Genomic DNA, 17,849 nt, shown 5'->3' with positions numbered 1-17,849 from the left:
AGTGACCCACTGAGTTCGAGACAAGGACAAACAGAAAATTGAAAAGGTGGGACCCCTTGTCGTTGTTCCTTCTCCACACTTTTCTCCATCTCTGAGGAGATGCTATGGAATCCCTTCTCTGGTCTCTGATCGCTTAGCGTTCTGAGAGTCACAATGGCCTGGACCTTGGTCTGGAACACTGAGTGCTCCTCCTATCTTCAGACCAGAGGAAATCGGCCAGTCAAAAACACCTTGCCAAGTCATACAGGGATTTCAGGCAGAAACTCCGGTTTCCTGTCTGACCATGAGCAATACCTGAGGAAAACAGCGCGCTTTCCCAAAGGGATGAGGGGAGGCCAGGGTGCACGCCTCCAGTCCCGTTTCTCCAGCTGGGGCTCCGCCTGGGCCATGCCAACTGGGTGTGCCTAATTACGACTTCACAGACAGACGGGGCCCTGAGGGAGAGCGCTGACATCAACACAGTTCCCGAGCAGAACTGAGGAACGAGCTCCATCATCCCAAACTGAGGAAATGTCCAGATTAACACAGGTAAGGAGCCCACTTGCTGCTTATTCTCTTCTCCAAACTGAACAGAGGAAACCAAATGCTCAATTCTAGCTTGACTGGCAGAAGCCATGCTTCACTGTGGACCCTGGACAGAAGTACTAAATCATCTTAAGCTCCCACACTCGATGGCACCACCCAGAGCAAGACAGAAGATGCCACGGGCTCTTCCCAGATTTGGGGCAAACATGCAAATACTAAGGGTGGCTCTAGCTACTACTTGATCTCAGCATGCTGCACCCAGGGGGCCGGGCTCACTGTCATTGCTCTGTCCTATGAACTGGCTGGGAATTGCAGAGTGATCAGAAATGGGGAAAGCCATGGGGGCCAGGCATGCAGAGGGCAAGGGCTGGGAGAGTTGGCCAGCTTTTTACCAAACGTAAAACCCCTTGGCCAAGACTATAAAAACTCCAGGATCATATCGTCGGATATGTTAGTGCCCAGAGCAGAAGATACCAACTTTCACTTCTTAGCTTTTGGGTTCGTTTTCCATTTGCAAACTTAAAAATTAAGACTTTTAAACATACACAAAGAGGTGTATTTTATTTTATTTTATTTTATTATTTTTTAAAAGATTTTATTTATTTATTTGGCAGAGAGAGATCACAAGTAGGCAGAGAGGCAGGCAGAGAGAGAGAGAGGAGGAAGCAGGCTCCCTGCTGAGCAGAGAGCCCGATGCGGGACTCGATCCCAGGACCCTGAGATCATGACCTGAGCCGAAGGCAGCGGCTTAACCCACTGAGCCACCCAGGCGCCCCAAGAGGTGTATTTTAAATATACTTAAAATATATTATAGAATCAGAACCGCTTGAATGGAATGTGATTCTCATAATGTCATGGGTGTTTTGGGGAAGAGAAGGGAAAGGGTGGAAGTGAGGAGGGGTAGAATATTTTGATAGATGGAGACTTCTTTCTTCTAAGCAAACTTGAGTGTATCACTCTAAGTATTTTAAACCAAAAAGAACAGACCATGTTTTAAGCCATTCAACAGGCCAAGGAAGTGATATATTAAAATTGATTCTTTATACTGCGTGTAAATTTATATATATGCATTTATATATAAACTGATATATCAATATAAAGTAATTGATACACATATATAATGCTATTATATAATATGCTATATATAAATTTATATATCAATATAAATTAATCGATGAAGATGTATTTATATAATGCGATGTCAATACTATTGACTGTATTCCCTATACTGTACCCTTCATCCCCCACCATATGTTCTTAATCATGGTTTTACATAGCAACTGAGGGAGTGTTTCTAGTTATCTGGTTTAATGACTGAAATCAGAAGTAGGCCATAATTATGATATTTTATTTTTAAGTAAACTATCTGATGGACACATGTCTTTTGCAACGGATAAGACTTCTCCAAGGAATCTATCTCCTTCGGTTTTCTCTAATTGTGCCGCAGTGGAGAGAACACTGTTCAGGACCCCAGTTCCCCCCTGCTGCTAACTAGTTCTGTAATCTTCACCTCAGCCAGCCAGGTCTCAGCCTACAGAAGGAATGTGCTCTGATGAAACAGACCCTTCTATTTTGTATTTTGTTTGGATTTTGGCTTATTTCCAACACCGTTCTTCCATGCTCGATGCATTTCCATTTCCACAACCACAGTGGTACCATATAATTATTTTCTCAAAGAAAAGATGAGAGAGAATCCTCCTAAGCCAGTCCCTCCCTTTCTATGGCGACCGTGAGTTGCTAGGAAGGGCCAGCCGTGCCGCTCAGGTAGAGCAACAGTTGTGTTATTAACTAAATTGATCCCACAGCATATCACCTGCAGGACACGGGGTTGTTTTTCTAGTTAGGCTGATCTCTTATTCATGACTTTTAGGTAAACGGCAATTCCTTTTTTTGTTCCAAAGAGGGCTGTTGTGTCTCCTGAACACCTTCCCCTTCCTCTCTGCCACGGCGGATGTGACAAGATCAGCTGGCTTCCAGAAGGCAAAGTGTTCAGTAACGTCCAAAGGGAAAAGATCATCTCCAAGTTTCTTAAAGAAAGCGTTCTAAAGAGAGTGTTCCGATCAAAGCAGATGAGGTGGGAGGGTTCCAGCCGCCAGGAGGAGGACCCAGGCTACACCTTTCCTGGCACCAGAAAGTAAGTCCTGACCCTGAAACTTAAAGCTTCCAAGTGTATTGGTGATGTAAGGCCAAGAAAACACGACTGCAGAGCATAGACATGTCTGAAGGACAGGAAGCCATAAAGCTATTCCAACGGCAGGCATCAAGTCCTGCAGAAAAATCTAAAATAGAACTGGACATATACAATGGAGAATTTATTCTAAAGTCCTGGCTGCAACTTCTACAGGTGTAGAATTTGCCCATGGGTCTGTTTGTCTTTTGGAAAGATATTCCTGGCAGCTCTATCACATTCATTCTAGGAATGAATATATTTTAAAGATTTGTGACACTTTTGCAACAAAATCATGGTCTCCTAGACGAAGAAGCCAAGTGTTCAAGGTGAATTTTTAAAAGAGAAAAACAACTTCTAACTAAAAATAATATTTTTATACGTATTTCCTAAAAAGGAATTGTACACACCCAAGAAAGTTAGGACATTTCAGGTAAATGCTCACAGAAATGGAGTCCTCAGTCGGGGATAAATCTGATTGTCCCCGACTGAGGACTCCATTTCTGTAAACATTTACCTGTAAAAGGGAAAGCAGAAGCTGGAAACAGGGGAAGCACAGGACTGGGTACCTAACCACACACGAAATACAATTGCCCAGCATTGAACTGCAGCGTTTCCCACTGCATAGCCTTGTATGTACCTGAGAACAAAAATGCATGTCATTAATTAGAAAATATGGTCTTGACTTCCTAAAAATATTTACATAATGACACTGAACAAGATTCCATGGCAGTAAATAGCCAGCCGTGACGCTGACCATGCAGCAGGGGCAAATAAAGGGAGGTGGAGGCAAACACGCGGGTTACCTAAAAATAGGAAAAGTTTTGAAAGAGGTGGACTGAAGAGGAAGGATTTCCCCACAGGATAATTAGAAGCTAAGTAGTGTCGTCATTGACATTTCTTTGCCTCACCCTGGGCTACAAAAAGGAATGTCTTATCAAGGTGCTTTCCGAGTCTTCTGTGGGCCCAAACTGTCACCTCTCTCAGAGTAGGGGAAACTGAGGTGAGCAGCAAAGCATGCTTACCGACCAAGGGATGGGCCCAAGGCTTCCCTTCTTTCCACCAATTCAGACCACCTCTGTGGTCATCAATGTAAGAGCTTGTTCAACGCCACGAGACAGAACATCACCTCACCTTTCCTCACTGGATTAGCTAAAGAGATACAGGTTTAAAGTAAGGCAAGCCTGATGCTACCTCTAAGAGCTGAACTCCCAGAGGGGCCTTAGGGAGGCCTCAAAGGAAGGTGTGTTCTGTTGTGCTAAGGACTGTTAGAGCTGCCCCCAATCTGGAGACCAGTCCACTGTCTAGTGACTTCCTTCAAGGCTGGATGACGGCCAACCCAGACTCAAAGTCTCGGAGTGCGTATGATTCTCGTCCTTGCCCTTATATTTCCCATGACCACAGTGTCTCACTTTTACTTTCCCTCTCTCTCAGCCGTGTCTCCTCACCGTCCCGACTGCGTGCTCTCCTGTAGAACTTTCTACAGGGATGAGGCTGTCACTATCGTTTTAAAACTTTATGATTTTTATGCTGATGTCAAAGCATTCAAAAAGTCTCCGGAGAAAGGAAGGAGAGTCGAATTGATAAAGGTTTTTAGGAATATGTTCTGTCAAGAAAAAAGAGAGAGAGAATCTTAGAGGATGTATTTATGGATGACGAATCTCAGAGGGACTTTAAGGGATCAGGGATCAGTCCATGTTCTGAAACCAAAGGAAAATGCAGAAACCAACATAAAGCAAGGACGGTGGGATGTGTGGAAGTTAAATAAATGACCTGCGGGCACGAATACAGATATGCACACATCACTTTCATCTCCTGTCAGGAGAACAGAAAAAAAAATCTTTTTCCCAGCTAGATATATTTGTAGAATGTGTTAGCTGGGAGCACATGGACCCCAATATTTACCCAATTCAAGTAACTGTAATTTGGGAAAAAGAGTATCTTGAAGGCTCAGGTTGCTTATTTGTAAAATAGGAATAACTAGTGGGATCAATTTCATTGTGTTGTTGAAAGTATAATATTGATTAATCTACATAAAATGTTCAGCATTGTGCCTGCCCCATGGTAACCAAATTTTATTTCTTGCAAATGTTATTTTTTGGAGTAATTAAATTAATTCCAACATTTATTGAGTACCTACTATATGCCAGGTACCAGGCCAGATAGAATAAGGCCAGGTCTTGCCTTTAAGGCATTGGAAAATATAGCGAGTGAGATATTGTAAATGAATAATTATAATGTAACTGTGAGAAGGGAATTGTAAGCAAATAAATCATAATAATGTGAATGAAGGGTCTTGGAAGAGGTAGCAATTTATCTTTCCCTGAGGCATCAGGGAAGATGATTTGTGAGCTAGATTTATATGGATAGGACTTAACTAGGTGGGTAAAAGGAGGGAGGAGGGAAAAAAGAAGGAGCTATTATTGAGGGGGGGGGATGTATGTCCTGGAGGAGACAGAGTGTTTAGAAAAATTGCAAAATATCTGAGGTGTTTGCATATATGTAGGCACTGGAAGTGAGAAGCAGACACTAAAGCCTGGCTTATTCTTTGGGATTAGGAGGGCATTAGAGCAGATCAGTGCTTTTTGTCAGCAGAATGGAAAATAGTCTGAAGGAGAAGAGAGCACCTAGGAGGGAGGCCTCCAAAGAGGCCTATGCTAATCTTATATTCATTCTCCTATATTTACTTAGCTCCTACTATGTGCCTAGCACAGTTTTTAAAAAAAGACTTTATGTATTTGTCAGAGAGAGAGCAAGTAGGGAGAGTTGCAGGCAGAGGGAGAAGCAGACTCCCCACTGAGCAGGGAGCAAAATGCAGGACTCGATCCTAAGACCTTCTGGGATCATGACCTGAGCAGAAGGCAGACACTTAACTGACTGAGCCATCAGGCATCCCATGCCTAGCACAGTTTTAAAGTGATGGGGTATATCAATGAACTAGACAGGCAAGGCCTCTGTCATCATAGTTTTGTACTCTGCTGGGAAGAGACAGGCAATAGAAAACCACAGAGTCTCTGTACCAGGAGTACAGAGAAAAAATTAAAACAGGGTGTTATGAAATAGAGTAATGTGGATGGGAAGGTGTCTTTGAAGTTGGGTCAGAGTTGGCCTTACTAAAAAAAAAACAGATGTGCAGAAGAAGGAGACAGACCCCTCTGGGTAGGAGGTGGGGGAGGGAGATCCAAGAGCTGACAAACCCTTGAAATTATGTTGGACATTTGGTTTTCTATGTGCATTTTTCTGGTAAGACTCTCAGAAGAGCATGGCATCGCTTCCCCCCAAATGTTAAGAACCAGTGCATTTAGATGCATTAGAAGCATTTTGGGGCTTGAATCCACAGTCGGATGTTCAACCCAACAGAACGCAATAGTATCATCAGCAAAGGATTGCAAAAATGTCTTCTCAAATGTCAGTGCCTCATTATAAAAAATATCTCTGACATTCTTAGTAAACGTTTTAGTAAACATTTTGTTTACTTACACCCACATGTCAATCATAAATATGTAAGTATTCACATATATATACTTATGTTATATACATTTGTACAAAATGTGTATATATCCATATTATATTCCTGTATATATATACATAATATAACCGTATATATGATATCCACATATATCTATAATATATCCATTTATGTGTGTGTGTATATATATATATATATATATTCCTCCCTCTGCCACCCCACACACTTATTTCAGTGAACTGAAGTAAGAGATAGGCACTTGGAGGGCAAAATTGGCCTCGTATCGTCTACATGTATCCCAGGTAGAAAAAAAAAAAAAAAAATCAGCTTTTGTTCTTTCTGTTGTAAGACCAAGGACTGATCGGGAACGACCAGCGGTGGGCTTGCTCTCAGCTGGGATACCTTCCTTCTTCCATTTTCATTATTTAAAAACCATATACTATAAGCTCAGACAGGACCGTACATTATAGGTGCAAATACATAGAGCGAGCTTGGTCTAACGCACTGCACCCCGAGCTGCTGGCGCCAGGGCCCCACGGGGCGCCACGCAGAGCTCTCAGGTCAGGGTCAAGTCAGGGCCCTGAGAAGGCCTGGGAAGGTCCCGGCGGCCGTGACCTCCGCCCCTGCGCAGCCCGAGGGCGGCCCCTCCACGCGCGATGGCCGAGCGGGCCTGGCCGCCGCTGGGGGGGCGCGGAGGGGCGCAGCGGCCCGGGCTCCGGCTCGGCGCCCTCCCCCGGTGGCGCCGCCCGTGCCGCGGGCCTGGCGGCCTGGTGACCCCCGAATACCGGTGGCCCCGGTGGAACGCCCAGCCGTCGGGGGCGCCCGCGCTCCATGGTAGTTGCCGGGCGACCCGGCCGCGGGGGAGGCCCGCGGAGCCGCCGCCGCGGCCGAGGCTGGCCTCACTGGGCCCGGCCCGGGTCCCGGCGGCCCGCGGGCCGTCCAGCGCCGAGGGGGCCGTGCTCCCGGCCGGCCGCCGCCCGCTGCCCTCCCTGTCCTCCCGCCGCAGGAAGGCCGAGTCCGAGGGGGCGCCCGTCAAGCCGTTCGCCCCGCACGCGGAGGTGCCCGGGCCTCGGGGCGGCAGCGCCCTCGGAGACGACGCCGAGGACGACACGTGGGCCTGCGGCGCGGTGGGGTAAGAGGCCGGGACCGGGGCGCGCCCGCGAGCCCCACCTGCTGCCCCCTGCTCCGCGCTCGCGATCGAGCGGCCCCGGCCCGGGGGAGGCGGGGGGTGGGTTGGTACGAGAGGGAGGGGTTGCTCGCCCGCGGGCTTTGGGCCGCCCACCTGCACCTCCCTGCCCTTCGGCCCCGAGGCTCCTTTCCAGACCCCTGACCGGAAGGCCCCGCGTCCTGGGGCCCCACCTCCAGGCGCCCGGCGCCCTCCTCCGTGGCACACACGTGGGTGTCCCCACGTAGCGCCACCTGTTCGTCAAACTCCCTCCTCTTCATTGTCGCATCCCAGGCCTAGCATGGAGCAGGGGGAGCAATACTTACTGTATTCTCTGTTTCTTCAGGATACACCTTTCCCTCTAGGACAATAAATTGTGAACAATTCGCAAATACACTGATTACTGCAGTGGCTTTAATTTGTGATTCTTTCCGGATAGTCCTACCTTAACCCTGTGGTGGTTCTACCTGTTACCTGGTAGTTCTCGGATCCTTCTACCTTAAACAGCGGTGGGCTTACATACCGCGGTCGTTGGGCCTGGAGAGTGGTGCTTGGCCCTGTGGGCCTTTTAGTGACCCCGAAACCCACACGGGGTGCCTATCCTGCCTGTAAGGTTAATCCTGCTTTCAAACGTAGCACCTGTTTTGAATAATTAAAAGCAGAGTTCACGGCCCTGCTTTATAAGTTCCAGATAATTCACCATGTTCTTTCTAATTTGTATTTTATCTTTCTGTCTGATAATGTGTCTGTTCTCACCTAAGACCTTAGTTTCCTGATCTTCCATCAGTTAGATCTTACAATTTGCTTTTCTCGGTGACTTTTGTCTTCTTCTTCTTTCTTTCTTTTTTTTTTTTTTTTTTGGACTGGCTTGCCCCTTGTTTCTGGCTGATTTCGTACTGTTAGCCCTCATGCACCCTCATTGTCCCGTTCTGCACTTGAAGCACTGTTGGACCTCCTTTAGACTGGAACCAAAGCTCAAGGTTTTAAAACAAGCGTTGTGTACCTTACCCATAAATGTGCCTGTCCCACAACCTGTATAGGATTTTAAGGAAACAGAGGAGCAAAATGGGGAGAAGAAATGGTGAGAACAGTGGTACCAACTCGCGTGCAACCAACATCTCCCATGAGGTAAGGCTAATGGTGTTAACCTGAGCATTTGGGCCCCTCCCCTGGTCAAGAGCTCCCTCCCACTGAATCTGACTGCCTACATCCCTGCAGCTTTCTCTCTCTGTGAGCATTTTGCACTGAGTTGTCCTCTTGGCACTTTTTGGAATGTCAAGTGGGAATTTTTTTCTTTCTTTTAACAAAGGAAAAATTAACCAGCTTCTCTCTGAATTTGGAAACGGTTCTTATTGCACTGGATTTCCTGAAAGATGCTACCTTGCTTCCTCAGGCTGTGCTCACCTTTTTTTATTTTTTCATAGGTATTCTGTAAGAAATGTTGGTAAGGCAGGGGGGATGTCAGAAAGCGTTATCAATTCCCAACCTGTAAGAAGTCTGCAATCCAGCAGACCTCATGTGTAGTTGATAGCCTCCCTTAGCGGTTGACAGATTGGGTTATATTAATCTTATAAAAGATCTCACCTTGCAGTTTTTATCAGCTTCCCTTTTTACCCTTCACTGTAAGGGTATTTCTGCCACATGTTATTTTGTACATTAGTGAACAAGGATCAGAGAGATGAAAGAAGTCTAATAATCTGTCAGGATGGTTTTAAAAATATAAATAATTGAGACTTACCTTCATCATACTGAGTCAGACCTTAACAGCAATTTTTTTTCAAGTAGTATCATTTTTTATTTATTTTTTTAAAAGAGTTTATTTATTTATTTGACAGATAGAGATCAGAAGTAGGCAGAGAGGCAGGCGGGGGTGGAAGGGGGAGCAGGCTCCCCACTGAGCAGAGAGCCTGATGCTGGGCTCAATCCCAGGACCCTGGGATCATGACCCGGGTAGAAGGCAGAAGCTTTAACCCACTGAGCCACCCAGGTGCCGCATCAAGTAGTATCATTTTTTAATGGTGTATTTAATTTAGAGAGCGCAAGCAGGGGAAGGGGCAGAGAGAGCTAGAGCAAGAGAGAGAATCTCAAGCAGACTCCCCACTGCGTGCAGAGCCCAACTGGGGTTTGATCCCATGACCCTGAGATCAGACCTGAGCTGAAATCAAGAGTCAGATGCTTAACCAACTGAGGCACCCAGGTGTCCCTCAAGTATCATTTTTAAAATGCTCCCCAGGTGATTTTCACAGAGACTAGACCTAATTACGTGTCATCTTGGGGAACAGGGAATTAATCTCCAAAGATAATCTGCAGCCTACCTTCCAATGTTCAGCTACCTTCCCAGCAGGACATAATTTTCTTGTGGGCCAATTAAGTTCTTGTACTGTATTTAAGCTGATTCTCCCTGTTCCTGCTTTAGTTTAGGGGTGATACCTAACATTTTATTTGTGTATTGCTGAGTTTAATTTACAAAGGATTTTCTCCATTGAGATAGAAAACAACTGAGTTTGCTCTTAAAAAATTACTTAAAAAAAATAAACTCCTCACCTCTTCATTTTCCCTATTCCAGGATAAATTGTTATAATCCTCTTCTGCACACACCCTACATTTCTCCCGCACAGCATTCAGCACAATGTCTGGAACATAAATACTGGTACATATTAGTACCATTCCCTATTCATTTTTTCACTTGCTTTTGAATATTTCCTGAGTGTGTTTCAATGTCTGGAGTCTAGAATGAGTAGCAGGCTGGTCAGTGTTGAGTACAATTTGAAGATTAGAGAATTTTCTTTGGTGGATGGAAAGATTTTATAGATCTGGTGTTCAGATACAGGAAATTGGGTGAATGTGCCATTGTGTACCAGGGACACACTGAACTAGGTATTTTATTATATTTTTAAAATTTAAAATATAAAATTTTTAAACGAATTTTGAAAACCTGTGTGTCATTATTTTTAACAAAATAAGAATGAAACCATAAATTATTGTAAAAGCCTTTCTCCTAATAGATGTTATCAAGCTGATAATAATTTGAGAAGAGAACACTGCATGCTTCTCAAAAATACTGGTAGTGTCCTTATATAAAGGAGAATGGGTCACAGAATTTTATGCCTTTCTCATATTTTAGCCACAGACATAAAAAATTATGTATTTGAGCTTTTAAAGTGTTCTTAATATTAAGTTTATTCTAAAACAAATATTGTTCTAGAACTTGTCTCATCGGAATTTGGATTCAGAAGTACCTGCTCCTGAAAATAAAAATCTCCCACCTGGAAAGGACAGTGCAGCAGGTGGTAAGAAATCCTAGATGTGTGTATTTATACATACTGCAAATTTATGTTCATTCATATTTATAATATGAATAACCACTCATATTAAAGGGGGTTTGTTTTTCATACAACCAGTTTTATGTAACTATTAATTGTCATTTTTTCCATATACATTCTTTCAGGCAAAATTAACAAGGTAAGGATAAATGTTTGGCTTTAAATAATTCACAAAACACTTTTGAAACTATATGTATGTTCATTAAAAATTTTTCTTTAAAAATTTCAATTTCATTTCTATAGAGTTCTTCAAACAAGTCAAAGCCTTTTCTGTTCTACAGGGCTGCAAACTGGTCATTAAGTTAATATTTTATTATATATATTTTCAATATAGTAATGTCAGAAATGAAAATTAACATTGTAGTTACTATAGTGTTTCGTAGTCATTGCCAAAAGAAAAGTAGTCTCAGCACTTAAAATATGATGAGGCATTTAAAATGATTAATGTTTTGTTTTGAAGTGGTGAGTCAATTAATCTTTCATCTATTTTTTTTGCGCAAAAATAAGTAAACACTTAACGGTTAGTAAAATAAAGATAATCTTAATGATATTCAAGGCTCATTAGTTCACAGTGTTGGTATTTGTAACAGATTATGCTAATTCCTGCTGAAGTCAGTAAAAACAAGTGATATCTGCATGTATAAAAGGGAGTATTATATGATCTTACTCTATATTTCTTGGTTAGAACAAGAACTATACATTCTTAGAACAGTAACAGGGAATAGAGATGTATTGTGTTTAAAAGTCTTCTGCTGCTTTATAGAACCATTTGGAAATTCCAATAGAGCAACTGGTGCTGGACCTAAATTTGTCAGAACATGCTCACAAAAAAACACAGGTGAGATTTAGTCATCATAATCAAAGTATTTTTCTTTCAACACGTACAGTTACTAAAATGTCCATGTTGTTCTGTTATCAGAATAGTAAACAAGGGGTATTTCAGTTGTGGAGTTATCCTTTTAACGAAGGAAGTACCATGGAGAACAGGTGAGAGAATATTTATTTCCGTACGTCCCTAAATTAGTGAGATACATTTAATTACAAATAAGTTAACGAGTCCTCTGATAGACAAGGAGAAAAAACATGTGGCGATTCCGTTTATTGAACACCAGGTCACTTTAACATACAGTGTGTGGTTTAATGGAGAGCCCAAGTTCTGGGTCAGAACTAGAATTAGTTCCTCAGTTTTGTCCCTGCTTCTGAGGAGCAGTCTCCCAGAGGACTTTCCTTCCGGGAGTCTCAGGACAAAACTCAGCGTCATGCCAAAATTCGAGGCGTGAATCCAAGAAGTGCTAAAGGGAACAGTGACTCATGTCCTAAGGGAACGTCAGTGTAAGGGGCATAGGAAAGGCTACTTTGACTAGAACGAACTTTGCTGGGAACAAGGGTTTCAAGGTCAGAGGTCAAATGAAACGAATTGAATGTTACCCTACTAACACACAGCGAACATCAACTGAGTCAGTGGAGGGCAGTGGCTAGGATGACCAGCGCGGGGCGCCGCCACTTGGGTTTAAATCCCACCTCCACCCCTTACTGCATGTGTGACCTTAGCCACGCTGTGCCTCAGTTCCCTTCCCCATAAAAGAAAATAATGCTTATCTTGTGGGGTTGTTGTGAGGACTAAACAGAATCCGGTGTTTGTTAGGTATTTGTTATTAATCCTGGGGAAGCCTGAGTATGTTGTTGAGTTGGAAGTCCCCTATCAGTGAAATATTCCGTTACCGAAATGTTTCTCCTCAGTATGCCATCAAGAATAAAATACCTTTCATTTAGCATTTAACGTTTTTGCAAAGTATGTTCATGTAATTGTTTTGCTTCTCAGACCACCCCAAGTTTGGTACTATCATTACCTCTGGCGGCAAAGGGTTTCACACCTACGTCCTCACCCCCAGATTCCATGCTCTTTTCTCTAAACAACAGGGATGGTGTCTCTTCTCAATTGTAGATTTAAAGTGACTTTTCTATTGCTTTACAAAGGCAAGTGAGTTTAACTAATATTTACCTGAATCAATAATTTTTTTAGTATTTTCTATAGAAATAAAAGTGTTTTTCAAAATCCCTCAAGAATACTTTGCTGTCTTTATTGTAAACTGGCATTAAAGGAAGCGAGAAGAGAGTGAGACTATATATGTCAGTTAATGCTTCAGCTCTTCCAATGTCGGTATTTCTAATAAGCTTTAAAAAAAAGAACTTGAAACTCAATATTCTATGGCATCTCTCTTTCGCAGTTTCATTCTAATAAACTACCTAGAAGCATTACTCATAAAAGAGCACCATCTAATGAAAATTACTATGAGAGGGCTCTCTGCTCAGCAGGGAGCCTGCTTCCTCCTCTCTCTCTGCCTGCCTCTCTGCCTACTTGTGACCTCTCTCTGTCAAATAAATAAAATCTTTAAAAAAAAAGAAAATTACTATGAGATAATTTTTTAATTGTGTAGTTAGTTTCTTTTCTCTCTCTCTTCCTCTCTCTATTCCTCCTTTTCCTCCTTCCTCCCTCCCTTCCTCCCTCTTTCCCTTCCATTCTTCCTTCATTCCTTTTTCTACTAAGGGATAATTTTTGGTAAACATTGTTTTGCTTCCTTTTATGTCAGCATAATTTTTTAAAACCACAGTGGCTAAAGTAGACTTTATTGAGTAACCTAATTACATTCTTTGAGTTTCCTTTCATCTAATCCCAGGTCCCTAAATGGTTCACTATAATTTCAGTTTGAGTTGGAGAGCCCCCTTCTCAGACATCATCATGGCATGTACAATATATTCATAGGCAAATAGATATAATTACCAGTTTTAACCTAGTGGGCATTCATACAAATAGCTAGCCATTTGTGGGTAGAATGATCTAGTCACCTGGACATGTACAGAGGGTTGTCTAGTTAATATTATAATCTATACTTTAAAAAATGTATGTAGTTTTATATAATTGAGCATATTTGGAAATGAATATATCTCTCTTACAGATAGATATGCATAGGCCATTAGAAACCAAACATTACCCAGTCTTTGATGATTTTGCTTATCGATTATCATTTTAACAGCATTTTAATTCTAGTCAACAAACCATTCACTATTTAAATCATTTTTTAAAGGGATTTCAAGAAGTCTGCAGTGGAAACTGGCTTTAACGTAACCAATAACCCCATGAGGCTCTTCACACTGAACCACTCACTGACTACTGCTTCAGTAGATAAGCAAGTTGGTTCTTACCCTGGCCTACAGGTGCCATCGGGCCTCTGCTGGCCCTATGCTGATGGAGACTTTTTTAAGGACAGAAATGAGCCTTATATTAATTTATGTTCAGCTGTGGAAAACAATAATGGTGAAACTTTATCTGCCCCAAATTGGAGTTTGAAATACGGAAACAGCAGTATGGAAGAAAACTTAACAGATGAAAGTGATTTATCAGAAAGTGAAAAAGCAAATGATAGTTTGCTCAGCTATTTTAAAAAGATGGATCTGAACTTAAAGCCAGAAACAATAGAAAACGTTGAGGAATCTTTCACAGAGGAACCAACTGAAGTATTTCCATATCCTGATTTTCTCCCTTCTCCTTTCAATAGTCTGGACTTGCACAAGTTAGCCCTCTCAAAATCTGAAAATTGGAAAGCGTCGGTGGAACCTCCAGAAAGCTCTGTTGAACGTTTGATAACCCGTTTACTGGAAATGGAAAGATTACAACACACGACTATACAAAAAGAAAGGCCCAGACTACAAACTACCTTCTGTGCTCCGTCAGCTACTGAACGACCCTTTTCCTCCAAAGCTATCCCCAAAATGAGACAGCCAAAACTTTCGGACTCTTTGAGTCTTCAGACAACTTGTGTAGATAAAAGTCGCGAAAAAAGAAAAAGCAGTTCTGGGTCTTGCAAACTTGAACAAAATGCTTCAAAATGGAATTGGAGCAATGCTGGCAACACATGCAAATGGACTTCTAGACCACCACCTCTAAAAAGTTCATCCACCACCAAACAGTTGATTCCAACTTGTGATGACATTAGGAATCTCAAAAGCTCCATTTTAAATCCATGCCAAGAACTCTCAGCCAAGCCCACTAGTTCCCAAACAACTCAATCGTTGGTTAAAATGGTCTCAACAAGATGTCTGCCACCAAGGTCTCCAATACCAGTTTCGCCTATACCCCTGTCTTTTCCCGAAAATCAGAGAGAAGACAATAAGGCACCAAGGACCAAAAAGAAACCTTATCAGAAAAACATAGAATTGAACAAACCATTCTATATTCAGAAGTTAAACTGTTTATCACCTTCCTTTGTAGGCAAGGACAAGTGTTCACCCATTGATCAAAAGTAACTTTTCTCTTCTATATCTCAATGTGAGCAAATCTATTGCCAAGAAGCTTGGCTAAAAAATACGGTTCGTCATGCCGAGATACAGGTATTACACACGTGAAGAACTTGCTGTGCTGTGGAGTGGAACTTGTGAAAAGCACTGGTGAGGTGTCTATATATAAATCCAAGAGCTTCCATCCTGACGTATTTGACATTCTTTTGCATGTCGTGTTTCAAAGGAATGTTTCCCTTAGTAAACTATTCAAAAGATTATTCTTTTGTTGTGTTTCCCAGTAGAATTCCATCATCAGTAAATGCTGTAATCGACTGGTTGCTGGTGTATTTCATTTTCTGTTGCAGCTTTAAGAGTAAATTACCTCTTAGCGAATTTATTTTTTTAGTTTTTCCCACTCTGATACCTTTCTTTCCTCTCCTTTACTATCTCTAAAAATCTCCTTTGTCTATCATCTTGACCTATCTTTTGGTATTTGCTTGGCCATTAAAAGCTAAACTACTTGTGATTTTGTTGAATTAATATGCAAGGTCCTCTAGATCCTCCAGTGTTTTAAAGATTGTTGCTTTCCCAGGTCTTCTGTCACATACATGAAAGCAAGATCTGTTCTCTTGGGGCCAAAAGCTAGTTGTAGGCATGAAACAACCCTCTTCCACTCAGACCTAACAGTTTTGGAATGTCAAAGGAAAAATGAGAAAAGGTTGATGTACACAGAGCAGCCAAAATGTCATGTTAATGGAACTTTCCAAAGATCTTTGTTCTTGCAAGTCTTAACTGCCCTGCCCCCTGCAAGCAGGGAAAGCATCTTAACTTGTTCAAAAGAAAAGTGTGTGGGTGTAGGGAGACCATGTGACTGACACACCTTACTGCACCTAATCAGGGAAACAAAAAAAATGGAGTCTGGGGTTCTCTCACAGCGCCAAGGACGGGGAATCCAGGAGTGGGGCTGGGGGACCTGCACTATAAACAAACATCCCATGCAGGTGGTTCTTGGATCACACTTTGAAAAACATCTTAAAGGAAAAAGTTGATGTAAAATGGATGTTTGGCGGGGGGGTGTAGTGTGCTTTGGTTTCAGTGGATGTTTGGTGAATTCGAATGAGTTTGTTTTGTTTTGTGAGGAAAGAAATAGCTTTATTAAATGAGACAGAGAAAGCTCTCAGGAGTGAGAGGGGTCCCAATAGGGTTGCCCTCAAATGAGTTTTTGGTAAACATTAAAAATAACACGATGAAAACTTCAAGCATCGCCCAAAGGAAAATGAGAAGTAAAAAGCTCTCCCTACTCCCAGCCCACTGCCAAGGCATGGTCAATATTGTTTATCATCTTTGCTGCACCCCCCTGCTCCCCTCAAAAAAAGCAAGGTGAAATATTCAAGATTGGGATAGGGGAGATGAACTAAAAGACACTTCAAACACATGTTGAAGAAAGCAACTGTGGTTTCATTTTCCTCTATTCTATTTTTAGTAAAAGAATAAGGTTCAAAGAATTTACTTAGAAGCAGAGGTCAGAGAGAGGTTTAGTTTTTAGATTAATTTCAAAGAACTTTCTAGAACTGTATCAATACGACAACAGAAAAATGAACTGTTCAGGATAACTTACCACAGAACAGTATTTTACCTAAACCCCATACAGTTGTGTCATTATCCCAAGTGGTAGAACATCCCTTCTGGGATGTAAAAAATGGACTCGTGCTTTCATACCATCCCAGCTTCCCCTCTCAACCACCTTTCTTCTCATTCTTACAATTCTCACTTGAGTCCTGAGCCTTATTTGGCAGCCTTCGTACCCATTCTCATTTTTACCTTCTTTACCTGCTTGGATCTTATCCCTTCACTTTTAGGGTCATAATGATGTAATTTTTATTTGTAAAAGCTTCAGGAAAGGGACATGCCTGTTCTGTTCATCACTCTATCCCAAACAGTCATTGCGTGGTATGTAGATACCCTGGGTTAGGGAAAGGACTCGGCCCAGCCTCGAGAACGGTTATGTGAGAGCAGTCATGAGGGCCTTCTCCACAGTCAGGCTCTGCCATGTGACCGATCTGCACCTCAGGCAGGTTCCTTAACCTCAGTTCTTCACTTTCCTAATGTGTCAGGAAGGTAGCGGATCTTTCAGCGCACATAATCATGTGAGGATTGAATCAAGTGCCTGGCAAATTAAAAAGCAGATCAGAGGAAAGACATGAATGACACAGGAGGGCAGACTGGATGAAATGGGCCGCCTTGGGACTAAATTAACCGTCACTGGAATAACAACTCAGGATTATTCACGTCCTGCTTCTTACAAGACAGGTGTCCACCATCAGGAACACGCTGCGGAGTGAAGACACAAGCCCTTGTTTCCAGGAAGACCAAGAGTGGGAGTGGACATCGGAGAGAGGAAACAGGAGGTAGGGAGGAGTATTTCAGAGGTAGGGGTAATGGAAGATCACTGTGTCCGCAGTTCCAAGAAATAGATTTCTGCACCGAAGGATTGCTTTGGTGGGGTTGGGAGGCTTTGATGTCTTAGAGACAGGCAGGGCAAATCTTACTGGAAACATAACCGAGCTACTTTATTTAGGTTGCCATTAGACCTGAAAAAGGAGCTAGTTACTGAAACACTTATCAGAGTTTCCTATTAGTCCCAAATTGTTTTAAATTTAACTATGTAAAAAATGCTTTAGCAGCAATGCTGATTTCAATTATAAGGCACAGGTACTTATTTTAATATGATTAGTAAGAATAGTGGAATTTTTAAAGCAGAGTCCCTAAAATGAGGTCAGAAAAGGCACATACATGGGAAGTAGATGTAGCCATCCTAAATTCATCTTGTCAAATGATGGGAGTAAAACAGGCAATATTTGGCTAAGAGAAAAACTTATCATTGGGGGTTGGGAGTACTGTAGTTACCAAAAGACTTGGAAG

At 42.4% G+C, this 17,849-nt stretch overlaps 1 protein-coding gene across 1 annotated transcript; it reads left to right on the top strand.

The window, feature by feature from the left end:
* Positions 1–510: 510 nt before the first annotated feature.
* On the top strand, positions 511–14,954 carry FAM217A (family with sequence similarity 217 member A). Its single transcript, XM_044238419.1, has 9 exons — positions 511–528; positions 2,427–2,659; positions 7,168–7,293; positions 8,367–8,454; positions 10,532–10,616; positions 10,775–10,788; positions 11,413–11,487; positions 11,569–11,636; positions 13,736–14,954. Exons 1-9 carry the CDS (start codon positions 511–513, stop codon positions 14,952–14,954), a joined length of 1,926 nt encoding a protein of 641 aa, XP_044094354.1.
* The last annotated feature ends 2,895 nt before the right edge of the window (positions 14,955–17,849 follow it).

This window comes from Neovison vison, chromosome 1, assembly GCF_020171115.1.
Source record: "Neovison vison isolate M4711 chromosome 1, ASM_NN_V1, whole genome shotgun sequence".
NCBI lineage: Eukaryota > Metazoa > Chordata > Mammalia > Carnivora > Mustelidae > Neogale > Neogale vison.
Note: the sequence above shows the minus strand (reverse complement) of the source record. Positions and strands in the feature narration are given on the sequence as shown.

Bases quoted from the DNA above. Each gene is read 5' to 3' on its own strand.
- FAM217A (XM_044238419.1), top strand. The intron at 8,455-10,531 runs GTAAGGCTAATG...ATATTGTTCTAG, and splicing joins CAACCAACATCTCCCATGAG to AACTTGTCTCATCGGAATTT. The intron at 11,488-11,568 runs GTGAGATTTAGT...TTCTGTTATCAG, and splicing joins ATGCTCACAAAAAAACACAG to AATAGTAAACAAGGGGTATT.